This window comes from Paralichthys olivaceus, chromosome 2, assembly GCF_024713975.1.
Source record: "Paralichthys olivaceus isolate ysfri-2021 chromosome 2, ASM2471397v2, whole genome shotgun sequence".
Classification (NCBI taxonomy): domain Eukaryota; kingdom Metazoa; phylum Chordata; class Actinopteri; order Pleuronectiformes; family Paralichthyidae; genus Paralichthys; species Paralichthys olivaceus.
The window spans coordinates 13,864,105-13,891,552 of NC_091094.1; the positions used below are offsets into that span (position 1 = coordinate 13,864,105).

At 42.8% G+C, this 27,448-nt stretch overlaps 2 protein-coding genes across 5 annotated transcripts in view; both read left to right on the forward strand.

The window, feature by feature from the left end:
- Positions 1-416: 416 nt before the first annotated feature.
- On the forward strand, positions 417-11,205 carry capzb (capping actin protein of muscle Z-line subunit beta). Of its 2 annotated transcripts, XM_020107645.2 has the most exons (10): positions 417-758; positions 5,167-5,256; positions 7,012-7,133; positions 7,576-7,689; positions 7,779-7,920; positions 8,392-8,508; positions 8,590-8,655; positions 8,831-8,907; positions 9,310-9,411; positions 10,075-10,292. In XM_020107645.2, exons 1-9 carry the CDS (start codon positions 432-434, stop codon positions 9,401-9,403), a joined length of 1,149 nt encoding a protein of 382 aa, XP_019963204.1. In that variant the 5' UTR covers positions 417-431; the 3' UTR covers positions 9,404-9,411; positions 10,075-10,292. The 2 variants fall into 2 exon arrangements, with proteins under 2 accessions (XP_019963204.1, XP_019963205.1); XM_020107646.2 differs by lacking the exon at positions 9,310-9,411 and having other exon boundaries at positions 10,075-11,205.
- Positions 11,206-12,976: 1,771 nt separating this feature from the next.
- celsr2 (cadherin, EGF LAG seven-pass G-type receptor 2) overlaps positions 12,977-27,448 on the forward strand; it is a 62,299-nt gene continuing 47,827 nt past the window's right edge. For all 3 annotated transcript variants that reach the window (XM_069537396.1, XM_069537403.1, XM_069537408.1), the window contains exon 1: positions 12,977-16,823. In XM_069537396.1, coding sequence (XP_069393497.1) covers positions 13,286-16,823 — 3,538 coding nt within the window. In that variant the 5' untranslated portion in view covers positions 12,977-13,285. The remainder of the gene's footprint in view (positions 16,824-27,448) is intronic.

The following is a 27,448-nucleotide window of genomic DNA, read 5'->3' on the forward strand; positions in this document are numbered from 1 at the left end:
GATTTCTGTAATAATAAATAATAATGCATTTTATTTATGGGTGCCTTTCAAGACAGTCAATCATCACGCAGATACAATCAAAACAAATATCATGACATAAAGGAAGAACACAAGAATACAGGTATAAAATCAAATAATCAAAAGGTACAATACTTAATATTTAATAACGTGATCAAACCTGTTAGTAAACGCACATCAGAGGTTATGACAGTAGAACGTGGTGCGAACAAGTATAAATATTCAATAATAAATCAATCAATGAATGATCATATTATCAGGGTTGGCAGAAGATCTCAGATGAAAATACAAGTGCACAGTATTTAGTTGTTTTACATGAATGTCAGCTCGTTCTGTTAAAGCTAGGTGTTCGTGCAGCTCCCTGTGTGCAGCTCAGTCTTTACTGTACCACTCCGCCCTTTCCATACTTGGCAATGCATTTCTCGCTCCTCGGCGATTGGCTGCTGCGGAGAGAGCCCAGAGTGACCCGGACGTGCAACCGGGGCCCGTTTCTCTGCCTGCAGCCTCCTTCCTGTAGCCCGGTCGAGGAAGTGAATTTAGCTGACAGGGCTGGGTTCAGTGAGGGTGAGGCGAAAACAAAAAAAACATCTACCGCTGGGGGGGTCAAAAACACAAGGCGACGAACAGCAAAAACACCCGAGAGGAGCGAGGAGCGACTCGATAAACCAGCAGCGAAGCTAAGGTGTCCAGACGTCGGTGAATCCGTGCTCCCCTGCCCCGCTGAGACCGCCGCAGACATGGTAAGGGCCGCGGCAGAGGAGGTGGGAGAGACGGTGTCGGGGCGAAGAGGGCTGCGGCTGCTGCCTCCAGCTAACTAAGCGCTAACGGCGGCTAGCGGTGTTAAGCTAAGGCTGGGGCTAGCCGTGGAGGTAACCTGAGAGGAGCAGCCGAAGCAGCAGCCGGGAGCCAAGTGTATAAACCACCGACGCTCATCTGACTCGCTCCGTTTGCAAAACTTAAGTGTACCGGATGCGAATGCGTTAGCTTCGCGGCTAGCAGCACCAGCGATATCTTGGCTGCTTGTTAGCCCAGTAGCAAGTTAGCCGTTAGCCTCACGGGCTTGAAGTTAGCACAGGATGTTTTGGATTTGGCACAAGTTCGTGAACAGTATTAGAGAGGAGTCCTAATGTAACACACACTCACACAATCCTCCAGCCGTGCACACGCACACACACACACGCAAGCTAAAATAGTCAAGTGCCTGTAGCTAAAATAAGACTTGCTTGCTCCTCCTATTCCCAACCATGTCAAGCTGTCAGCCTCCTCTGCTGCTCAGCTTTTTACTGCCCTGTGAGTTTGATCCAAAACTGTCTCTGGGAAATGTTATGATCTGACAGAAATCTACAAATCACACCCTCAGTTATTGTTCACCTGCTGCTTTCTCCTATCTTTTAACCATATGTAGCAGTAACACCCTCATAATTGTTCATGTATCTAAGCTTTACAGAAAGCAAATGTTCGACTTGAACTATTGTAGCATTGTACACCATCTTGTGCTTTCACACTGTTTACAAGACTGAGCTCAGCACCACCACAGTGCTGTTATCACACGTCCGAGTTGAGAAGTGCATATGGTTCTCCTCCACAGTCGGCCTTACCTCATCCATCCTGCTGGCTCTTCCTAACACCGCTCTAGCCCTGACCCCCGAAGGGTTGTAGGTCTGAGCAAGTGTTTACACAGAGATGGGATCACTGGTAAACACAGTGTCGAGGATCGCAGGTGTCCGATGGAGCAGACTGATTCATCGGCTGCGAGAGATTGGAAGACAGGAGAAAAAGCTCACTCAGAGGAGAGAGGAATGGCACGGGAGACGTTGGCTGGAGACTGTTATGTTCAGGGTCACCCTTTTATAAAAATGTTTATGGAAAGAGGGCGTTCTCTGCTTAACAAGTCACTGTCCTTTGACAGTTTGTGGACTTTGTTAGGGTTACACACTTTAGAGGAGTTACTTCATAGAAGAGTCGGTTTGGAGGGTTGAGAGAGAGTTGAGAATTTAAATGGTTTGACAAGAGAGTATGTGGCAATGCAGAAAACTAGTGCTGTAGTTGATTTAGATATAGATATTGAAGTATATCTCTTATTGGATTTGGATGAGTGCTGAAAACTCTTTCATATTGCCATCCTTCATGAGTACCTGAGTTTGTTTGGAATTGTAGAAATCAGTGAACTTGTGTTTCTCTTGGTGATTTTCTTTCCCCAACACTTAAGTAAATTGGGCCACAAACATTTAGTAATAACCAGTTGTGATAAAGTCTGTGTCTCTGTGGGACTTTAGCTGAAGTAAGGTGATTTTTTTTTTTATGGCAGAGTGTGAGAATTCTCAGATGTAAAGACTGTAGTGTGACCAGTAACCTACTATTACACACCTACTGAGATCTTCCTACACATTCCACAGAGTTTCATGTTGTGGCTGGCCTGCTTGCTAATATCCTGTTGCTTACTGCATATTTAAGGGAGAGAAACCTCTGGGGGGAAGGCTGTGTTACGCAAGCTATGTTCCTCTTGCCTAAAGAAAAGTTAAATATTTTACATTTCATTTATCCTGAAGTGTGTGCATAACAAAGAGACTGTGACATTAGTAGGGCTGACTTTGTTTTTAAGCAGTGTACATACGACCTACTGAAATGTTGATCAGCGAGAGTCAAAGGACTGAGTCTGCTGCTTGACAAACTGAAGATCAACGATCGACTTGGATCACATTATTTTACTTGTGTGGAGTGAGTACACAACAAAACAAGCCAGAGTGAACAACTCTTAAGATGTCATCAAAAAAAGAAACTGGCCTTCCTTTGGTTCCAATATTGATCTTCTTGCACTGTTTTGTAGTTGACTTTGAGGAAAATGCATCAAAAGACGCTTGTGTCATGTTTTATACGTGATCTTGTAAATGCACTGATACCAGGATGAGATGTATTAAAACCCGTCTGATTCAGCTCGGCGGATGGTTGATCCATTGCATCGTCCTTTTATTTTATTTTTTTATTTATGTCTGAACTAATGTCTGGTGAGAAAACTTGGGTTTCACACCTACTGAAGCTGCTGTTTGTTCAGTTCATTATACTGTGAATCTTCCAGTTCATGAGCTTTAGACACAATTGACAGTGATGGCTGAGTGGGAGGGCGGTGACGGATACTTTTGATACTCACCGGTTAGTCGTGGTGTTTGTGTGGACGGACATTAGATCAGAGATTATGGTGGATTCCTCTATGAGATCCTGATAATGTGAACTGGTTCGGCCAGTAATGTCACAGCAGGTGCTTTGTTTTTGGGCTTACTCCATGATCTGTCCAACATCAAGACGTTTCACACCAGTCAAATTGGAAAACAATAGTATAAGTACACAGTACACACAGTAGGTGCTTCTTGTGCTGACCCAAATTAACACTTTATTTGTGGAACAAAAACAAAAGGCCACACTTTAAAAAAAAAAGAGGAAATTGTAGAATTGTATTAAGACTTATTATTTTACAAACCTTTTCCAATTGAAAACATGTATTTTGATTTTCTTTGCCAATTCTGAAAAGCAAATGTTGGAATTGTTTTGTACCTGACATTTTCACTTGTTGGTAGTTCATCTCATTGCAAATCCATACTGTCTGCTGCTGTTTGATCCAGAGCTGATTACAATTCAACTTCATGTCTGCTCTCTAATAGGTCACCTGCACCACCTAACATGAATTGAATTTGGCCCATGTCTGTACATGACACACATGCCACACAACCATGGCCAAATGAAGAGCTTTCTTTGAACGGTCAATATCTGCACTGACCTCACTGTTCTGGGTGTGACCAGGTGTGAAAGGTTCTAATCAAAGAATAGTTTCCTGCGCTTCTTGAATGGGTTTGATCCTCTTTTTGTCCATTCTCTGTAAAATACCCACATGATGCATCATGAGTGCTGTTCAGTTGACTGAGCTAATATTGTCTGTAATCTCACAGTTTGCCTGCAAGGGTGTGAATACTTCCTGCACAGAAACTCTTCTCATACCATCATACAGAATGTAGCAGGTCGTTATCATTGGACTGTTAGTGAAGCAAACGGACTTGGTGTGGTTGTTTTGTTTATTAGAGTCCTGATCCAATTCTTGCGTATATTTTCCGACATAATACAGCTGCACACTAAATGTCAACCTGCTTTAAAACTTGTAAAGCCAGTTCAGCTCAGAGCTATAAAGCTTTGTAATTAACTTATTTGCATAGGCAGCTTATCTTGCCAGTTTAGCTTTTCGTTTCTGAATTCATTGGTTTGATTCCCATAAGAACATTGAAACAGGTTTTGCTTGCTGTTATCATTTCTTTTGTTCATACTGGACGTTAATATATCCTTCATTGAGTCACAGCAATCGGATACAAAAGCCACAGCACTCGTTCTGTGCAAAACTATATGTTTATCTGAATATCATGTAAAGTCTTTTTAGTTTTCCTGGACAGTGTTTACTTGAGCTGCAGTAGATGGATTAAATCAAAGAAAACTTTTACCCTTAAAAGACTTCCCACTTAATTTGACAGTCTGCTCAAGCCTCATATTCAGATTAAATAACAGATAGAGCCTCAGGAATACAGTGACACAATATTTTGTGTCAGTAAGTCAGTGTTGAACTCTTGACACCTTAGCTTGTGCATTTACCAACTACTACTAAGATTAATGACTCAAAGTAAATACAAATGGTCCTGTGTATATTGAGTCTGTACTACAAAATGAGATTGATTACTTAGTTTAGTTATATCTTTGTCATCATCATCCTTTTTCCCCAAAAGTTAATCTTTGATTTCAGTTATTTCACCTCGCGCAGTGGTTATTGAATTACATGATTTGTGACAAAGCTTATATCAGAGCGTTTTGGCATTGTTGTCTAAAAGATGTGAAGTTTGTTTTTATTTTACAACAATTTGTAAAATGTAAAGTTCCTGGGCTTTCTTTGGAGCTGATGAACATTTTCTTCAGACAATTTAATTGAGACTTTTTGTTTAGTTTTTTGTAACATAGACTACTCAGGCTGATAAAAAGCTGTTGTGTTGTCAAGCATTAAAGAATATGTTAAACTATAATCTAATACAGTGTAATAAAGTGAAGTGTAAAGTAAAGTGTTGGCTCTGCTGGTTATGTGTGTGTGAATTTATGTGTTTGCTCATTTGTTTGTTTCAGAGTGACCAGCAGCTAGACTGTGCTCTGGACCTGATGAGGCGTCTACCGCCTCAGCAGATCGAGAAGAACCTCAGTGACCTCATTGACCTGGTGAGTCTTTGCTTTTCCTTATTTCCTTACAGGCAAAACACACTGCCATGTCAGGGTAAAGGTAATGTTAAAACAAACCCCAGTTTTAATCATTCCAAAAGTAGCAGACCCTCTGTTGAAAGGATTACCCAAGCTTATATGTTGGAGTCAGTGTTTGACCAGATAACTCAGCCTGTCAGTAGCAACTTTCAAACAGATTAGAACAGTGTTTATCCGTTGGTTTAATTTTAATCACAGAAAATGAATCAACATATATTTTCAATTAATCATTCTTAAGACAGTTTTTAGCAAAAATCCCAAAACCAAATCTGTTGATATTGTCAATGTGGAGAATTGGTTTAGACATTTTTATACACAGCGATTATGTGATTATTCAAAGTAATTGGAAGGTAATTGATAATGGAAATAGTTATATGCAGCCCTATATCATAGTCCAACAATTAGGATGTATTGGTTGGACCATTACTAGATAATCTGTCTGTATGATGTATATACTGTATATATGATACAATGACAAAACATTGAGATAATAAATTAGATTCACACAGAAAGGTACAATCAGTGTGATTGTTTTTGAGTTGTATTCTTGTTTCTCTGCCAACCTGAGAAAAAAGGTTTGCTGAATGCAAGAAAAAATACTTAAGTCATAAAGGAAACCATATTTACACTTTAATTTCAACTGAGCTCAAATTTGTTGATGTATTTCTTGTGTTAAACCACTCAGTATGATCTTTCTAATAGTCCTACCCTCTGTCTGAATCTACAATGTGGGTGTGTATGTGTGTTTTGTTGGGCTGTTAGACTTTAATATAGGTATCTGGTAGAGTCAGTGGAAGTTTTTATTTTATTTTTTTATCTACACTCATACCTTTGAATGGATAATTTGGTTCCATCCTTCAAAATTCTTATTTCGAAATAATTGCACCTCCTGTGTCTGACAAAGGAATCCAAAACAGACACAAATCAAATCACACTTTTACATTTGTTTGCACGACACCTTTTATTTTGGGCATATCCATCCCCACCTACTCACCTACCTCTTCCCACACCTTTAACCTCAGCTCTCTCACTGTGTCGGGTTGTTAGTGATTATTATCCCAGCTGTCAGTCACCTCCACTGCCGGCCACATTTACGCTCCACCATCTCTGCTCAAACGCTTCCTGGCAATTAAGAGTCACCTGAAATCACCTCTCCCCTGTTTGTCCCTGCGGTTTTGGTCACCCCTGCCTCCATTGTCTCACCCAGTCCGGGCGGTCAGGTGTGTGTATGTATTCAGGGCTGTGCTGGCTTTTTAGGTAAAACAGAGCCTCCTTTGTGTCTATGCTCTGCTGCAGGAGGTCATAGTGAGCGGGGTCCATATCAGTCTGTGAGAAGTAATTTGTATACCCTTATCCTCTAGATATTAGGTTTCCCATTGATGATTTATTCTGGCTCCGCTCTCTAACCTCTGTTTATTGAGCGAGGCTGGAATGTGAGAGAATGACCAGAACTTTCAAATTATTTTTGTCTTAAAAGGAGAAAATCTGATGCAAAGATTGTTGTGTTTTGCTGTCTACTCTGTTGAACCACAGTCCTGGGAGGTTGCTTTTTTTCCTCTTGAATCAACATCTGTTACAGACATTTTTTAATTGACAAAAACAGCTTGTAATCTTGTAGCTGAGGAGAGCAGATGTGCTGCAGCAGCTGGACTCTTGTATCTGTGCTTTAGATAATGCAAGAATCTATTGAACGTTTTTGTGTATGTTTGTTTCCAGGTGCCCAGTCTGTGTGAGGACCTGCTGTCCTCTGTAGACCAGCCCCTGAAGATCGCCCGGGACAAGGTGGTGGGGAAAGACTATCTGCTTTGTGATTACAACCGAGACGGCGACTCCTACAGGTCAAGTATATCACTGCACTGGAGTCACAGACATGAAACATGCACTACATGATGATCAGTTAATCAATCATAGGAACGTAAGCCCCAGACTGGGACTTAATTTAGAGACTGGTGAATTGTAGAACTAATATTCATTTTACTGAAATGTATTAGTATTATTCTTATTTAGTATTTGTAGATCCTAAAAACTGCTGGGCACAGATAACAGAAATACTACTACTTCACGGCTTGTTTTAGCAGTCAGTACAGTTGATCTTATTTAGGCAACTTTTGTAAAGACATCTTTGGGCTTAGTTGGCCTTTATTGATGGGGCCGATTCTAAGCCTGAAAGAGATTGAGGAAGACATGCAGCAGAGCACTCAAGCCACATAACTGCCACAGCAGCTGAACATGTCAAATACATGTTAACACTGAATTCTGTTGTGCTCTTTCATACATTAGATCCCCGTGGAGTAATAAGTATGAGCCTCCCATTGAAGATGGTGCAATGCCTTCAGCTCGCCTGAGGAAACTCGAGGTCGAAGCCAATAATGCCTTTGACCAGTACAGAGACCTGTGAGTACCAGCGGAGCGGTTTCATGCTGAGTTTTTGAATTAGCAGTCGACATGGTCCTCCTGTGACCCCTGACATTTGTCTAATTTAGGTACTTTGAGGGTGGGGTGTCCTCTGTTTACCTCTGGGACTTGGATCATGGCTTCGCTGGAGTTATTCTCATCAAGAAGGCTGGGGATGGATCCAAGAAAATCAAAGGATGCTGGGACTCCATCCATGTGGTGGAGGTGCAGGTAAGAATCAGCTGATATAAAAATTCAAAAGTACATTTAAAACATGTTTAGAACTGGAATTTCTTCTTGGCTCATAAAATCAGTTCAGTCGTTTTTGATTTATTCTCCAAACAGAAAAACTGCAATGAAAACAACCTCCTTGCCTGATATAAATGCAAAATAAATGCGTCAAAAGGGTATATTCTAAAACACCAAAGAGACACCTTCAAATGTAAATAACATTAATAATAGAGGTTAATCTGTTATATTTTATATTTTGTTGCCATGCAGGTAAAATAATTATCTTATTTGATATGCTGGAAGACAAGAGGGGATTTCTTTTAATGCAGCAGTTAAAATCATCAGTGATATATGCATCATCATCATCATCATCATCAATCGCAGATGTGATACAGTGCAAAACTTTCTTGTTCACTTTTAAGTCCCTTGTTTGGACTATTCTCTGATTCCCTGGTCTGCCTGTGCGAACAGGAGAAGTCCAGCGGTCGCACTGCTCACTACAAACTCACCTCCACTGTCATGCTGTGGCTCCAGACAACCAAGACAGGCTCTGGCACCATGAACCTGGGCGGCAGCCTTACAAGACAGGTATGACCGCAAAACCAGCTGCTGATGCTTCCAGCTGTGTTCTCGTCTTCCATTAACTTCATGTGTTTTATCGTTTCACAGATGGAAAAAGACGAAACGGTTGGAGAATCCTCACCCCACATCGCCAACATCGGCCGCCTCGTTGAAGTCAGTATAACTGCCAGTGTCCTGCTTGTTTGTATTTGTTGACAGTAAAATGACTGATGTGCATTGTTTCATAACTTTAATGTTCAGGACTAGTTACAGCCTCCAAATCGAGTCCAGAAATTAGATAACAGACAGAAAATGGTATAAGTAAAGAATGTTTCCTTTCTTGTTCCAGGATATGGAGAACAAGATCCGCTCCACACTGAATGAAATCTACTTTGGCAAAACCAAGGACATTGTCAACGGCTTAAGGTAACACGATATGAATTGTCTGGATTGCTTCTTTTTTTTCCCCAGCACTTCACCAGCCATCAGGATCTGCAGAATATGTTTTTCTAACTGCACTGGTCTCACTGGAAGCCAGAGTCAGTAACTCTGTGACTCATTCTGTTGATCTGATACTTTCTTACCTATTTCTTCATTTGTCATTTCACGATTTTATTGAAACCTGTCTTTACTGCCCTTCTTTACAGCTGCATTTCTTTCTACATTTACTTCACTTCCTCTCCTTCCTCTACGCCTCTCCTCAAACTCTCCAAAAAGTTTTTTTTTTTTGTTTTTACCTTTCCTCTCACATTTCTGCTGTTGTTCTTTTCTTATCTCTGTTTATCCCCTCTTTCAATCCCTTTATCTTCCTTCCTCCTTGTGCTCCAGATCTATTGAGTCTTTGCCTGATAACCAAAAGTACCGGCAGCTCCAGAAGGAGCTGTCGCAGGTCCTCACCCAGCGTCAGATCTTCATTGACTAGGGTCAGAGGTACAACCTGGCACGACGAGCTGTGTGTGTTTGTGTGTTAAAAGAAAAAACTAGGTGAAATGCAGGGCTGTATGATTTTTGCATGCACCTCGACTGCTCAATCTACAGCAATCTATGTAGGCATGTCAATGCAGGTTTAACCTAATGGACTGTCTGTGAAGATTCCACACACTAACATGTCAGGATTCACAGATTCAGGTTTTTTTCTCATATGGGGTTTTTATTCTGTTTAGCACAGGAGAAAATCACTTATGACTTTTAGTGTGGAAGCACTGCATAGAACTTAAAAATGTTGAAACAAAATTATCAGAAATAATAAATGAAAAAATCAATTTTGTTCAGTTAAAAGGCTCATTTATGTCGCTGTTAGATTCAAAACAAGTTGTGTCACAACAAATAACTCTAACATTTTGTTTCCTTTGCCTGACATTAATGTAGCATGTGTGTTGTGTGTTTGCATTTAATATGTTCTAACTCATATTTTTCACAGAAGGAGAACTGGACTGTGCTGACATTTTTTTAAAAACAATTCAGTTCCTCTGTTTTCTCCTCAACTCACAGATTGTGTTTACATCTTGTTGGAGAAACTTTTTCAGTCTCTCTTGCTGTTATTTGATCTTACAGACACTGACTGTCTCTCCTCTCTCTGTCTCCCCTGAACAGGAGTGTTCAGACTCTGGCTGACAAGTCAAAGCAGGAGGCTCTGAAGTACGACCTGGTGGAGGCGCTCAAACGCAAACAAAACATCTAGAGATGCTACTGTTCATTTTTGGGTTTGTTTTTTTTTCTGACTTCTCTCACTCTCTCAGCCTCATCTCTGCCATCTTTTCTCTGTTTCTTTACGTCTCTCCCTCCATGCCTGTTTCAGTGCTGCACTCTGGGTTATTTGTGGGAAAAACAAAAAAAGGAGAAAATGCTTAGCTTTTTATTTGTTTTTGTTTTGTGTTTTTTTTTTTTTTTTTCGGTCTGGTTTTGTTTTCATGCATCTCATCTGCCATGAAGCCATTCACTCCCTCTGTCTCTCTTCACTCCTCTATTCTCTGTCTGTTCTCTCCCATGTTATGAATATAATGATAGTATTACCACGGTTAATGATAATCTTACAGTTTGAGGGTCAATGTTATAATAATCCCTGAAGTTTTCACAGTTGATGTGTCCCTAGTCACTTCGAAATGATCAACTTTGGCCCTGCTTTTCCTCTGGTGAGGAAACGGACATAGACTGTGGTGTAGAGGCTTCCATTATTATGCACATCAAATTTATCTCTTGCACCTATTTTGTCTATGGCACCCCCCTGATATATTTGTATAAAATTATAACTGTCCATGTATAACTGTCATTTTTTGGCCGTTGTAAACGGTGCCAACACGAGGGTGACCTTCAGTTTGCGTTTGAAGGTTGTTGTTTTCTTAATTTACTCTCCACTCTGTCCGCATGCACGAGAGCCTGTGTGGGAGCATGGGGCCGCAATCAGTGAAAATGTAGACTTATCAAACATGGGGGATAGACTGTTATAATCACCGGGTACACCCTCGTCATCAACCCAATACCCTACACTGTGTATAACATGACCGTTTGCCTCTCCTCTGTTCGGCTTATTCAACTCTTCTCTCTCCTCACCTACTATGTCTTTGTTGGGGGTCACAGTTTGTCTTTGTGTCTCTGTGGAAACCTTTCACTGTTTCCATTTTGGAGGGGACTCTTTTGTTGTATTTTTGTTCTGTTTTTATTTTGTAAAGCTTATGATTCATATTGTATTAGAGCCTCCAGCAACAATAAAAATGGTAAAAAGCTCCTCATGTCCTTAATTTTCATTCTTTATTTCATTCTATAGTCCTTTTTTTCATTTTATTTGTGTGCTACACTGTAGAGGCAGTGGGATAAATAACAGAAAAATGGCAAAAACTGCTACCAGAGTGGATTACTTTTTTAAGGTAATTAAGCATTTAAAAGCAATTTATGAACATTTGATAATTTACACACTATGATCAGTGGTGGGATGTAGCAAGGTACATTTACTTTGTTTTTGTAGTTTTACTATAATACATTTTCCATGTATTTGTAGTTTTTTAAATTATTAAGTAAATGCATTTTTTAGTTCTTTTTTACTGTCTACTCCAGCACATTATTGCACCATAGCCCTTCTCGATATTGAGAAGGGCTATGGTGCAATGCTCCAATCAGAGCCAGCAGATAACATTAGATCCCACAATGATGGAGCTGATGTTTCAACAATTATTAGGGATACACTTTACTTTAACTTTGGATACTCAAAGTATAATTAAGAGAAAATAGTTACTCAGTAGCAAAGTCAATTTGGTGGACTTGGTTGCGACCTTATTTACCCTTGAAACTCCAAAAGTGTTTTATGGACTCAAATATTTCACCCACTCCTCCATCAGCAGAGTGGTGAGCGGATAATGAGTGAATTTTCATTTTTGGGTGAACTATCCCTTTAAGACAAACTAGTATTATTTCTTTAGGCTCTTCAAGAAGCTCCTCATATACACAACACGATGACGTCTGCGTGTATCGAAATCATATCATCATCATCATCATAGAGACACTGAGGTGAGGCCTTGAGCTGCATAAGAAACTCTCTTCTACCTGTATGGCTGCAGTTTGTCCACTAGATGACGCTGACACCACATCAGGTGAGCTTCTCAGGAGTTTCACAGATTGTGTCACAGGTTTCACTGTTGTCACTTTTTTACAAACCTTCACCTAAGAGGTCATGTTGGTTTCATCAGGATCATGCAGAAAGTGGGACATGGTCCAGGGACGTACCTATTTTGTTAAAGGGGCTGGTCCAGGTTTTTATTTAATACTCTTTTTAAACATTGGGAAATGAGGCATTTTTTGACATTTCTTTCACTTTATTTTGTCACAGAGGATGGATGTTAATGTAAAAAATTGACTTTAGACATAGAGATTGTTTGTCTAGTGAGTTTGTCTCACTCTTACCAAGTTAACCGTGAAATAATTGTTATCTCAATGCTCTAGACTGAGGAGTTTCTAGTGTCTGGTTGAGACAAACGAATGAATCATGAACCAATAAAACCTACAGGCAAGCAGACTGCAAAACTAATAATACAAATCAAAAAGTTAAATTAAAACAGGTTATTTATATTTGACAGATCAATGTTTCTTGGATTCAAACATGAATCGCATAACCTACATTGTGAGGAATGTCTTCGAGGTTTCAGATGTGCTTTCCCCACAGAAGTCAGTTTCTCTCTCTCTGCTCTGCTCATACACTCTAAAAAGACTTCAAAAATGAGGTTGATATAAAACTGTCTGTAGCTGTAACTGAAGAACCATACATATGATAGGTGGTTCGTAAAGTAGAATGAATACATGGAGAGTGGCCAAGTGAGACGAGGAAAGTTGTTGTTTTCTGTTATTAATGAAGCTTTCAGGAAGTTTTCATTTATCACCAGTGGCAGAGTTTCTGTGAAGACTTCAGACTCCTGACAGAGCTGTTCTCTCTCTCTCTCTCTCTCTCACACACACACACACACACACACACACTCTCTCATATGATAATGAGGAGCCTCAAGGCGCAGTGGGAGCAGGAGCCATTTTTTTCACCATTCAAGTGGAGTTGCGCGGACGGAGCGGAGGTGCTGCTGCCGCTCTTGTTGTTGTTGCCACCCGCGTGTGTGTGAGTGTGTGTGTGTGTGAGTGAGTGTTTCCAGTCAACGATAGCACCGGTTTACTTCTTCACACCCGCAGGAGTGACCGGAGAGAAGTGCGCCCGCTGAGAGCATGGCTCCTCCGCAACAAAGGGAAACTCACAGGCGGAAAGTTTGAAGAAATACGTAGCTGTAGGAAACAATACTGTGAGAGCCAGAGGAACACGCACTGAGGAGCGATGCGCTGCATTAACTGGGATTTGTTGTTCATCTTCTGGAGTTTAAACCTGCTGCGGCCGGCGCGTCCGCACACCGTTCACATCAGTGAGGATGCGGGAGCAGGGACGCTGGTGGCCGGTGCGGCGCGGGGCGCACGGTGCGTCCTGGATCAGGTTCTCGTTCCCAAATTCTCGGAGCGATTTCTGGAAACAGATTCAACCGCGGGCAGTGTGTTTGTGTCGGACTCGATAAAGTGCTCCACGCTGCCCTCAAACCCTTTCACCCTGTACACCGTGGAGGACTGCACGGACTCCGGCTTCAGACACCTCCTCACCAGCCTGTACGAGGTGCATGTTCACGGTAGGAACTGTTCAAACAAGCGTAAAAAGAAACCACAGTGGGACATGGAGGTCCTGAGTTTGTTCACCCACAGCCACCGACGCTCGGACTGCCATCCAGCCGGCTCTGCTTTACTGCCAGTGGGAGGTCTGCTACCTGGCTCCCCAGCCCGCTGCAAAGTCACCCACAACCGGGACTTCTACTTCTCAGAGGGGGGCTTGTTTTTGTCTGAGACTCTGTGCTGGAGGCAGGACACCCTCCTGGAGCTGGACCTGGTCTGTGACATTCTCACTGGAAGCAGGGTGAACGCTAAAGTCAACCCCATCATCATCCACTGGCGTGTGGGGCAGGGCCCCTTTAGGCAGGCCCATCTGGGGAAGCTGTTAGAAAAGGCAGCTCAGTCTGATTCAGGGATTGTGAGCAGGAGGAGAAGAAGCATCAACAGCAGCCCCCAGTTTCAGCCCCCAATGTACCAAGTGGCAGTGGCAGAGAACAAGCCTGCAGGGACTCCTGTTGTTGTTTTGAAAGCAGTGGATGTGGATGAGGGGGAGGCAGGCAGGCTGGAGTACTTCATAGAGGCTCTCTTTGATAGCCGGTCCAACAACCTCTTTGCCGTGGACCCGGCCAGCGGTACTGTGTCCACAGTGGAGGTGCTGGACAGGGAGACAAAAGACACCCATGTGTTTCGTGTGACCGCAGTTGACCACGGCACCCCGCGGCGCACAGCTATGGCCACGCTCACTGTCACAGTCAGTGACACAAATGATCATGATCCTGTGTTTGAGCAGCAGGACTATAAGGAAAGCATCCGAGAGAATTTAGAAATAGGTTATGAAGTGTTAACTGTGAGGGCCACTGATGGTGATGCACCTGTTAATGGAAACATCCTTTACCACTTCCTCAACAGCAACGGTTCCAATGACGTGTTTGAGATTGATTCGAGGTCTGGTGTAATCCGCACCAAAGGCCTGGTAGACAGGGAGGAGGTAGGCGCTTACACGCTGCTAGTTGACGCAAATGACCAAGGTCGTGACCCCGGGCCCCGCAATGCTACAGCTACAGTTTACATAGTTGTAGAGGATGATAATGATAACGCTCCCCAGTTCAGTGAAAAACGATATGTAGTCCAGGTTCCCGAGGACATGGCCCCCAACACCGAGATTCTGCAGGTCACCGCAACTGATCAGGATAGAGGGAGCAACGCTGTCGTTCACTTCAGCATCATGAGCGGAAACACCAGGGGTCAGTTTTACATTGATGCACAGACGGGTAAAATAGACCTGGTGAGTCACCTGGATTATGAGGCCAACAAAGAATACACTCTGAGAATTCGAGCTCAGGACGGAGGACGCCCTCCTCTGTCCAACATCAGCGGCCTGGTGACCGTGCAGGTGTTGGACGTAAATGACAACGCTCCCATTTTTGTCAGCACTCCATTCCAGGCCACGGTGCTGGAGAACGTGCCGCTGGGCTACTCCATCATCCACATCCAAGCGGTGGATGCAGACTCCGGAGAAAACTCCAGGCTGGAATATCGGCTCACTGAAACCACGCCAAACTTCCCCTTCACCATCAACAACAGCACAGGGTGGATTGTAGTGGCAGCCGAGCTGGACAGGGAGAGTGTAGATTTTTACAACTTTGGCGTGGAGGCCAGAGATCAAGGCTACCCTATCATGTCATCCTCAGCCAGTATTAGCATGACTATTCTGGACGTCAATGACAACAACCCTGAGTTCACTCAGAAGGCCTATTACATGCGACTTAATGAGGATGCAGCTGTGGGGACCAGCGTGGTGACAGTGTCAGCTGTGGACCAGGATATCAACAGCGTGGTAACTTATCAGATATCCAGTGGTAACACCCGCAACAGATTCTCCATCACGAGTCAGAGCGGAGGGGGGCTCATCACCCTGGCGCTGCCTTTAGACTACAAACTGGAACGGCAATACGTCCTCACTGTCACCGCCAGCGATGGCACTCTCTTTGACACTGCTAAAGTGTTTGTTAACGTCACAGATGCCAACACACACAGGCCTGTGTTCCAGAGCTCACATTACACTGTCAACATCAATGAGGACCGGCCTGTGGGCACCACTGTTGTCGTCATAAGTGCCACAGACGAAGACACGGGTGAGAACGCACGCATCACCTACCTCATGGATGACAGCATCCCTCAGTTTGACATCGACGCAGACACAGGAGCTGTCACCACTCAGATGGAGCTGGACTACGAGGACCAGGTTTCCTACACTCTCGCCATCACCGCTCGGGATAATGGCATCCCGCAGAAGTCTGACACTACTTACCTGGAGATCCTGGTAAACGACGTCAACGACAACTCTCCGCGCTTCCTCAGAGACCACTATGTGGGTTCTGTGATGGAGGACGTGCCTGTGTTCACCAGTGTGGTGCAAGTTTCTGCCATCGATCGAGACTCGGGGCTCAACGGCCGCGTCTTCTACACCTTCCAGGGCGGGGAGGATGGCGATGGAGACTTCATAATTGAATCCACCTCTGGCATTGTTCGCACGCTGCGCAGATTAGATAGAGAGAATGTGCCTATTTACAGCCTGCAGGCGTTTGCTGTGGATAAAGGTGTTCCTGCTCTGAAAACAGCAGTAAACATTCAAGTAACAATCCTAGATGTGAACGACAACCCTCCTGTGTTTGAGAGAGATGAGTTTGACATCATGGTGGAAGAAAACAGCCCCATAGGCGTTGTGGTTGCACACATCTCAGCCACAGATCCAGATGAAGGCAGTAATGCACAGATCATGTACCAGATAGTGGAGGGAAACATCCCAGAGATTTTCCAACTGGACATCTTCTCTGGAGAACTGACTGCATTGATAGATTTGGACTACGAGACGAGATCTGAGTACATTATCGTGGTCCAGGCCACCTCTGCTCCTCTGGTGAGCCGTGCCACTGTCCACATCAAACTCGTGGACAAGAACGACAACATGCCCATGCTCAAAAACTTCCAGATAATCTTCAACAACTATGTGACGGACAAGTCAAGCAGCTTCCCCATGGGGGTGATCGGCCGCATCCCCGCCCACGACCCCGACGTCTCGGATCAGCTCCACTACAGCTTCGAGGTGGGGAACGAGCTGAACCTGGTCCTCCTGAACCAAAGCACGGGGGAGATCCAGCTGAGCCAGGCCCTGGATAACAACCGGCCCCTGGAGGCCTCCATGAGGATCTCTGTGTCAGGTGAGATTGTTGAATAACTGTTTAATTTGCAGACTCCACCCAGGTCGTGAAACATAATACAGCGAGGGAAGACCTGTCCCACTGAGATCTGCTGCTTTTCCCATTAACACATCCTGTCTGTTAATTTACATTTCCGCTTCACTGCGCTAATGGAGTGTGATTATGACTTACATTTTTCTGTCTTGGCTTCAGTAACCCAGAGTGATTTTCCTATGATAGGAATATTCATGAAAAAATAATTAATATTCACTGCAGGGTATTTGTTATTCACACCACTTTCCAAACACACACACGCGATGCTTAATGACAAAGATGTACTTAATCGTTTAAATTCTGGGATAAATTGTTTCTCTTGGCTCATGTCGGGGGAGGTTTATAATTATGGTATTTTCTTGTTAACAAAAGCCTGATTTAGCTGTGGAGATTTAAACAGCTGTTTGTCTGAGCATGTCTACGTCCTGTGGGATCCACACTCCAGCGGGCAGACTGATCATGCCCCATAAATGCCCATCAGACCCCCCCACCACAAACAATGAAAGACCTAATTCAATTATGGTCTGTTTTTATAGCTTACTTATAGTCAAAAGTAAGTGTTGATGTTATGTAGGTGTCGTATTGTCTGACTGGCTTGTTTTTAATTTGACAGAAAGGCTGACATTTAACAGCTGTCGGTGTTCCCTGCACACACGTGGTGTTAAAGGCTGAGGATTGTGGTTTGAGTGTGTTTCAAAGACAAGAGCAGGCTGTGATCTTTGTTCCACAGTTTTTTGTAGACTGGGGTCACGCCAGGGCTGAGCAATAAAACAAATCAATCCTAATGTAATTTTAAAAAATAGCAATACAGCGAAAGCCAAATACATATATTGACATAATGCTTATACATTGTATAAGCACAATGAGGACGTATAACACATCATTGATCGACCTCAGATTAGTTAAATGTTTCGCTGTTTATCAAATGTTTGTTGTTTTCTGCTCAAAGAGTTTAAAACCACAACCTGCTGTCAGGAGCAAAAATTTAAACTTAAAAGAAATAATAATAATGTGACATTGATTGGGATAATTATCAGAATTGATTGATATGAACATTTGCATAGTGATATAACTTTTGCCGTTATCGGCCAAGCCCTATAGATCACATAGTTCTGAAACAGTTCTCACAGGGGTTACTTAGGTTACTCATGCTAATTGTTGGTGTTCTGCACTTTAACTGCAGGTCTTGAACCTACTGTGATCCCCGCACCTTTAATTTTGCATGCCAGTGCAAATGACAGCTTTTTATTTGCCCCAGATATGTGACTGAACTTGAATTGCATTCACAGAGAGTGGAGGGGAGTGTGTGTGTGTGTGTGTGTGTGTGTGTGTGTGTGTGTGTGTGTGTGTGTGTGTTGCTGTTATACCCTTGGTTGGAGCTCATTTGACGCAGTGTGTTCCGCTTTAAATCTGCCTTTTCTTTGACCTTGGCATAACCTAAGAGAAAAGGAAACAGAGCCGGGGACAGTTATTCAGATGTTGGGCATGAAGGTTAAAGATGAAATCAGATACTGAACAGGAACAGGGAGGATTAAGGTCTGAGCCCTGGGATTCAGTTGATTTGCCTGCATGAGATGAACAAAACAGTGGAAGTGTAGATCAAGTGGTTTCCTATTTGTTGATGAGCTGATACTGACGAGCAGATACTGTATAGTTAGCGTGGGTAGTCGTTATTATGGATCGGAGCGGTGCTTTGCCTCTCTGGAGAACAATAGTGAGCTGTCTATTCAGGGGCAGGCACTCAAGCTCATACCAGGCTGTGGTTGGGGGCAACAGCTGTGACTCCACCAAGGACCAATTAGAGGCCGTGTCTCCCCAGCGCGTCCAGCACCTGCTGGGGTTTATGTGTCAGCACCCCTGCAGGAGACGGGGGGAGATTGGAGGGAGGCAGGAGGACGGGGGGAGGGTTGGGGTGTGTGCTATGTTGTGGTTGTGTAAAGTTGAGATATGTGGAAAATACAGTCGTACTGTAAGAGGGAAGCAGGGAAGTCACTAGAGCGCTGGAGGAGGAGAAGGGGCAGGAGCTCCTCCTATAGATGCTGCTGACCCCAATTTTCAAAGGCGTCATCCTCCAGAGACCTCCCAGGTCTTCCCATTATCTTTGCCTTTATGCTGCCGTTGAAGAGGCCCCCTTATGATGGAAGATTTCTGATGGGCTCTTTTGTATGTAGTTGGACTGTGATTAACAGTGTTTCTGAGCACTGCTCTTCATAATGAAATGGATGCAATGGTTCAAATGGGGCCACACTTTCAGTTAAATGTTTCCTGTACACAATCTTTAAAAATATCCACTGATTATGATGAATTTAAAGTGGAATTCAGTGATTTAAGCCATTGCGTTGCCTCAACTCAGTCATACACAGTTTTCAGATGAAATTGGCTTTGGCTAAATTTATAATATGAAGAAGTACATGAGGATTTTCATCCTACAATCTTAATAATAGAGTAACTATAATTGAATTTGCAGTCATCACTTTACATATGAGTGTTATTGTGCACAGACACACAGACATGAAACTGTAAAAGTTGCTCTATATTCCAATATAAGTCATTTATATCAGTTAATTCATATCATGTCTTCCTTAAGAATTTGTCTAAAAACCTTTCATCCAAACAAGCACAATGATTTAACCAATCGTCTGAGCAGAGAATATTTCTCATTGATTATATTCATAAAAAAACATAAGTAGCCTCTTAAAACACACACTTGGGGATATTGCTGCCTTATTGTGTATTGGCTGTGCACACTGGGCAGAAATGAATGATTAGTAATCATTAAACCATGTTACGGTGTTCAGGAGATTTACAGCGGTTGTATGTGGGAGCTGGTCCTGCCTCTGTACTCAATGGGAGAGAACAGAGACTCATAAACTCATATCAGGATTACCTCTGGATTAATCGTTATCGGTGCGATGAAACAGCTCATTTCAGGTTTGTTGTATTCTAGCTCACATTCCTGCCACGTTGAGGACGAAACTCATAACTGATTCTACTATTCGCATGTGTCAGCTCTGTGTTAGGAGGAGAATTGCGGTCGCACTGCGGGGTGAGAGGCTGGGTGTCGTCTGTGGGATTAGATTTGCTGCGTCTGTATCCTGGGTTCTGTCAGATCAGTGTTGACATACTCAGGGGCTGATCTACTGTTCCCAGGCAAGCGTGAGCCTGCATAAATAGGTATTTGCATTTGACGGCAAAGATTTTTTTCTCCCTGCTTCTCATTCATCCTTAAAGCCACGTTAATTTGCCTTTAGAAACTATAGCTAATCCCTAATCATCCTTCCTTTTGGCCATGTTATTATGCTTTGTTGTTGGAATGTGAAGTGAAGTTTGTTGTTTTTTGTAGTTTTTCACTTTGTGTTTACATTTCTTGGGCTATAAAGTGAATCAGTATGAGATAGATTTGAGCTCCATGTGGAGAATATGCAATTTATACATTGTTGCTCATTACAACTCTGCCATGCGGACACTTTGCCGTTGTTTTGATTGAATTCTGAGCTCAAGCCCATTTCATGAGCCTGTGCTCACTTTGAAAACACAAATGGAGAGAGGAAAAAACACGCCTCCACAACTAATGATGGCCCTTTGATTCAGCTCACATCACACTGCAGGTTATACACATGCTCAAATTACAGGGTGGACAGCAGTAATTTTGTCTCTTTGGACACTGTCCGCACGGGCAACGTCAAAGTGTGAGTGGCTGTGGATACTCCAAGGTTAAACTACTTTGCTCTTTAAGTTGTCTGAGCCAAACGTTCTGGCATTCAGCCCAACTAACTGCAACACACGACAAATACGCTTTTATCAGTCGAGTTCTTCAGATGCCTTATTTCTGTTTTTTTAATATTTAGATGGGATGAGATTGTGAAATAGTTTTCTTCCACAATCCGATGGAATAGTGAGAATTGCGTGCGGCTGTATAAGTTTAAATGTTATCTTAGACGCCCCGTCCTTCATCATCCTTGGATAAGATAGAGCTACAAGACTGGAATTTTAATGGCGGTGACTCTCTGTTCCGTTACATAGTGAAGTACAAGTATGAACCAAGGCAGCCAGAATAATTTCATTATGATCTATTAGGCCTCCAAACTGTCTGTGCAGGGACTTTTCAGATGTGTGTTTCTGTAACACGAGACCATCAAGTTGCATAAATCTGGTGTGTGTGAGTGGCCTCCAACAGCTGGACCGCTTTGATTGCTTCTCTTCTTGCCGTCATATAATTATTTCACTCAAGTGCATCTTAGATTTCTGTGCTCTTTATGGGTGATGAATTTCTGTTTGCCTTGTGCTTGATTTCGCAGGATTCAAAGTCACAGCTTGCAAACGCTCGCCCGTGTTTTGTACAACCGGAGTCATCCCTAATTCTCTCCCTTTCATTCTTCCAGCCTCCCTCGCCCTCCCCGGACGGCGTTAGTCACACTTGCGAGCTTGCTTGGAATGTTTGTAGCGCAGTTTCTCTACTTTTTATCCCCTTTAACGTCACCTATCACCTTGATCCTGTTTCTCTTTTCCCCTCTTTTTGTTTGCGTGTCACCAGTGCCCATTTTTCTCCTATCTCGCGGGGTCTATGGCTCTCACCCCTGCACCCTCCCATCATTTCAAGCTCCTTCACCCTCCTCCCCTTTTTTTTACCCTCATCATCCACCACCCCCCCTTCTTTGACTGTTGTGCCCCCCCACCTCCCCACCTCTCCGCTGTGAAAGGAAGAATGCCTAAGAGAAATGCTTTGTTAAGCACCCAGTTGTCATGGAGAACCCAGCAATGCCTGAGAAATTCCTTGTGGGTGGGGACGAGGGGTAAGGTCCCTTTTGTGGAGCCAAGTTTGTGGGGGGAGGGTTGTGGTGGTGGGGGGTGGCATAAAGTTCTAAAGAGTAACTGTCCCACTCTCTGCGTTGAAGAATGTACAGGCTTTCTTCTGACCTGCAAGGCTGACCTGCCTCGTCGGTTGCTTTCCCTCCACTAATGTTTTTGCAACACCTGACCGCAGGCATAAAACTTTCCATCGGCTGTGCTTTCTTTTGGAAGGATTGAGTGTGGCCTTGCATGTGACAGACTTCAGAGACGTCTGTTTTCAAAGCACTAGAGAGCGCAGAGCTTATGGTGATATGATCGTGTCGCCTCTGAGCTCTTTGATTGTGACACAGATGCGCTCAGAGGTATCCGATATCTTGCTGCTGGCTTGTTTCACAGTAGAACATCCTCCTGTGGGCCTCACTCCTATACGCTTGGTTGCATTGAAGGTCCAGAGGAGGTGTGTGTGTGTGTGTGTGTGTGTGTGTGTGTGGGTGTGGGGTTGGGGTTGGGGGGTTGGGGTGTGTGTGTGTGGGGGTTGAATGACATCATCTACGTGTTAGGAGGGGAAAACGTGTTTAGGATTAGGGCCGGCGCATCGCTGGGGTGAGTCCTTGCCGTGCTTGCATCTATCTCGGCATTGTCCTCAATATCCTAGCAGACAATGGGAGCGGGCTCTGTCTGGAGTTGCCCCCCCCCCCAGCTCTGTCTTTGTGTCCACTTGTTTGCACCAGTGCTGCTGTCTTCAGAAGAGTCTCTAGCGACCTGTTATTCATCTGTGACTTGCATGATGTACTGTATTGTCTGACGCTGACACTCGAGTCGCTCCTTTACTGAATCACTGATTGAGAATGATTTATAAAACTCAAGCACATTAATTGGATTAAAGTAGAGATTGAATTAGTTGGCGGAAAAATGCTTATGTAACAATTCTTTTTTTGAATCTCTAAAAACGATTAGGCCGATTTTGTTCACTTGTGTAACTCCAAAATGTTTTCAACAATGTTCAAACCCAGAGAAATACACAAATGTATTCAAGGTAACAGGATGTTAGTTTTCGTCGCTTTTTAACTACGTCATATCCTTTTTATGCGTCTGTAGAAACAACGTATGATGAAGGAAAAACACATGCAATTCCCATGATGCCACGCTGCTTCCTAATGTCATCAAACTAGGTCTTTTGTTACTGTTTTGATTGATCTGCAAAACACCTGGCTGAAGTGATAGGGAATTGGAATTACTGGCCCATTACAACAAAAAGTATTTTTTTGTCTTGTTACATGTGTAAGTACTAATAATTCAACATCTCCACTGAGCACAGCATCATTACAATGCAAGCTTCTCACACTGTGAGAGTGACAGATTATGTTTATTTAACAGGCCATTACCTTTACGCTACATTGCACTCATTTAGTCTGGAACACACATCCAGACTGAGATTTCACAGTGACCTAGTTTCATATGGTTTAAAGCCGTTAATACAATATGGCAGCATTAGACTATCAGACACGAGGGTATGAGGTGTGACTGACTGGTAGAGGTGATGAACCTTAGCATGCAGCAGTTTAAGATGTTTCATCAGCGTCTGAGTTTTTATCAGTAGCGACAGGAGGGCATCAGGCTAATTTAAACAGATGGTTTTCTCATGAGCTACTAAAGTGGTGTGATCACAGATTGGTGGCTCTGAATGAATGAGTGACTATTTATACTGTTCACTGATACCGGTACATTTGACTGTTTTCCAATTTGTCTTTCCACAAATAATTTAGCTGTGATAGTTTTCAAACACTAAACTGTCAGATTAAGTTAAAATGAAACCTGTTTTTTTTTGGACCTGGATCATGACTTTGTGCTGTTTCTTCAATGAAGCCCCCTTTCCACTTTAAAAAAATCTGACTAATATTTGATTTTGTCTGCAATGGGAATGGATGCAATTCTCATTCACATCAAATGACTCTTCAGTGGACACAGTGATGGCAAACATGAGGGGGAAATAAAAACAGGAAGGCAGCCAGACAAGTGTTGGAAAAGACCTGCTTGTATTGGTGTAAGAGGTATAAGTGACAATGTCATCACTGTGCTTCTGGTTGCCCAGGATCTAATATCTATCTACTGACTATTGGTACATTTGAATAAGGCCTGGTGCTTGGTCACGTCTCTGCATGCTAATGTCTCTTTACCATTGCGCTGACAGCAGTTTTCCTTTTGATATGCAAATGCTCTGATTGGAAGAGTTCAGTTCCTTTTCTATGGCTCTAAAAGCTGCTTTACTATAGAGGAAGAATCCATGGAATGTCCTCCACTCATGGTCTTCACGTTCAGCAGTAGAGTGTCATCAGGCGATGCTGCGGCAGGGTCTGCAAATGAGTACGAATGGTCTCCCTCCAGCGTAGTCAGCTTATCTCCTGAATGGAAGTATCAGGAGAGGGATTGTGGGTTCACTCTGACTCCTCTGGATTGAAATCCTTGGGTTGACATTGAGCTGCACCAGCAGTTTCCAGTATTGAGGGCTGCAGGAATGAGGTGTTGTTGTCCCAGCTGATCTTTGTTCTTTTTTTAACTTCTTAATCTGATTTGCTCTGCAGAAGAAGATCAAACAGTCAGTTAAACCAACTGCTGGGTTCTTTTGAAACCATATTTCACAAACAAGGTCAAACAGGAATATTTTTTTAACTTGTATATTTTTTGTTCTGAAACAAAGCAACAATATGCACACATGAGTAATTGATAATTGCACATTATGATGTTTGGTGTAATTTGGCTTGCTTGATGTAATGGCTCCAACACGGCTCAGATACAGATATCAGAAAATCTGCTGCGTAGGAGTTTGAGCATTCTGCCCATTCCCTCCTCTGAGGGTGAGATTTGCACAAGGGTTTTCTGTTACATGAGCTGTTGGTGTTTTATTTTTTGTTGTTCGGCTTCTCCCCAACAACGGATCCAACAAATCGGCATTCGACCTGGTGGGGGTGAGGAGCTTTTTATCCCTGCTGTCACTGTGGTCTGAAAATTCCCCTAGCTGCATTGTTAAATAATGTTTTGGGTGATCAGAGAAGCTTAAAAATGTCTCAGCCAGCCCCTCATTTTAATCTCCATACAACTCATTTCTCAGCTACCTTGACTGAAGGCAAAGAAGTAAGCAAATGTGCTTAAATGCCTTTAAATTGAGTGGCTAATAATATAATATAGTATATTTCATTTATATTAAAGAAATAGAGAATTGTTCTATCAAAATCCCACTGCATCTCATAATATAAAACATTAAAACATATCTCACAACTTATCTTAAACTCTAAAGTGCATAAATGAGTTACCAGTTGAATATTCCTATTTCCATTTCACAGATCATAGTCTGAGAACAAGTCAATATTACAAAATACTACATGTTTACACTTGAATCAAGGGCATGTGACATTAAGCAGTTGACAACTGCCATATGGCAATGTTGCAAAATGTTGAGAAAACTCCAAATACATGTAATAATACAGTTATTGGCTAAGGTACGAATACTCCAATGTCTTAATTTGATTATTGCTATTCGGGTTAAGGTATTAATAATAGACTATTGTCTTTATCTGGTTTGTATCAGAATATTGCTGGTCCATATAAACGTGTCCAAACTTGTCAATTTGGAGATAAATCCACATAGAGTCCATTCTCAGAGCCCATCAGCCATCATCTGAAGATTGAGTAGCCTCAAAGGGTAATGGCCAATATTTTGGAGCTTGCGATGTAGACAGTGGATATCTGGGCCGAGATGCTGTCTTCTGTTTTATCAAAGGAGTCGAATGTTCCTCCACTCAAAAGACAAACAACGATACCTTTTGTAGTTGTTATAGGTCCAGACAATATTTTTGCTAATCTCCCTACTTTCAGCTACCTGAAATTAAAAAGCATTTTGGTCGATTTGCTCCGACTCTCGTCCTCCACATCGACTTTTTACCTGCGGGCAACCAAAGCCTGTACGTGTATGTGTGACTCAGATTGAATCTGAATATTACAATTTTACAGCTATAGGGCAAGGTTAAATCGATTTTTGTGACCAGGGGTTCTTCTGTACCTTACTAAGCTTGTTGATAAGATTATTTGTTAAACTCAGTATTTTTTAAATTCCTTGGGCAAACACGTCATAGCAGCTGAGCCTTAGTCTTGATTTCTGATGGACAGATGGTGATATGAGCCACTGTAGGTGGATGCAGGCCTGGCAGGAGTCGTTACAGTATTTAATGCGAAAGGTGGTGGTGGTGGGGTGTCAGCCTCAGCCGTTGCTTGTCTAGTGGGGGGTCAGGAAGAGGGGAGATTGGGGGGGTATAGGGGTAATGAAATGAAAAACCTGTCCTTCCCTTTGAATGCATACAGTCCCCTCCCCCAACCAGCCATCGGCCTCCATTCAAGCAGCAGTTTAGAGTGTTTCACCTTTCAGCCCCGGTTAATTCAAGCAGACCGCTCCCCCGGCCACATTTTACTGTGCCCCTTTTGATCAGCAGGACTTGAGATTCCAGCTTTTGAATTAAATCGACACCAAACAGAGAGCACTTAAGTTTTAATGAAGGAGACATCTGATAAGCTTGATGTAAGATAGTTAGGACTGAACCTCAGAGCTCCAGCATTGTGATAAACTTCTGCTCCCTCAGTCTTTAACCCACATCAGCACTCATGAGTTTCTGTCCAGGACAAATTTTTCTCCTCTCCTCTCCACGGGAGTGTTAATTGAAGCTCAGCGTGCTGGCTGCTATGAAGGTGACGATTAAGCCTGTTGTCCTGCTGAATGATCTCTCTTCCTGTACAGTGGGCTCCAATAGAGTCTGAGACTACTTTCCCATCTGTAAGTCCAACTCAGATCGTTTCCCATAAAAAAACTAAACTAGATTTGAGTAAGCTTCAATTTATAATCATGACATGTTGCTCATTAAATGTCCATGGAAATGATCTGTATTCCTAAAAACTGCAAAGGCTACACTTTGCTTTTGCCATTTGCTGCGTAACACGAATGAAACTTTAGTACGTCACCATGATTTGCACCGGAGTTGTGTCAGGTCGATTTTTATTGGCAGTGGTGGTGAAGACAACAACTCCCATGATCCCATGCTGCTTGAGAAATACCCCAAGAAGCACAAGTCACATATTGTTTGTTTCAGCTACATCATATGTTGGACCAGTTGTCTTCTGTGGTTTTAAACAAGTATTTTAGAGCTGTCGGATTCCTCTCTTCACCAGATTTACAGTTCAGTAACCTGTTAGGTTTAGTCTCAAACAGGCCATAAACATGTCAGGTGACGGCACAACTGGGTTTCATGAAGAACGGGTGAAATGTATCACATTAGTCAGGGTCTCACGCACACACACATGTAACTGCAGAGTGACAGTAATTATTGTATATGGTTGCAGGCTGCTTCAAGGGCAAGTATTTAATTCTAATTAAATTAAACAGTGTCCTTTTGTTGGTCCCTTGGGGACCGTACTCTCAGGTCGTAGCTGTGTGGTTTGTTTGATTGGTATGTGGTACGAATGTGACCTTGTGTGGGCTCACCAGTGTGGTGTTTGTCAGCAATATGCAAACATGACACTTGTGACAGTATTTTCACACTGTAGCAGCTCATTAAAATTGTTTTTTACGTGTCGCAGTGACTGTAGGGGCCTGACAGAGATGGCTGTTATTCCTGTTTCAGAGCCCAGGCCCTTACTTATCAGACTGAAGAAACTATGGACTGAAGTGAAAGATAAAAAGTAAAATTCCCTCATTTTTCAAAAACATAAGAAAAAAGCAATTAATCTCATGTTTTATGACAAGTGCTATTAAATTG

What these genes read in the sequence shown, in the direction of transcription:
- capzb (XM_020107645.2), top strand. Translation starts at nt 432, where the DNA reads ATGCATTTCTCGCTCCTCGGCGATTGGCTGCTGCGGAGAGAGCCCAGA. An exon ending in TTTGACCAGTACAGAGACCT is followed by an intron (nt 7,690 to 7,778) that starts GTGAGTACCAGC and finishes TGTCTAATTTAG; the next exon opens with GTACTTTGAGGGTGGGGTGT. An exon ending in ACATCGGCCGCCTCGTTGAA is followed by an intron (nt 8,656 to 8,830) that starts GTCAGTATAACT and finishes TTCTTGTTCCAG; the next exon opens with GATATGGAGAACAAGATCCG.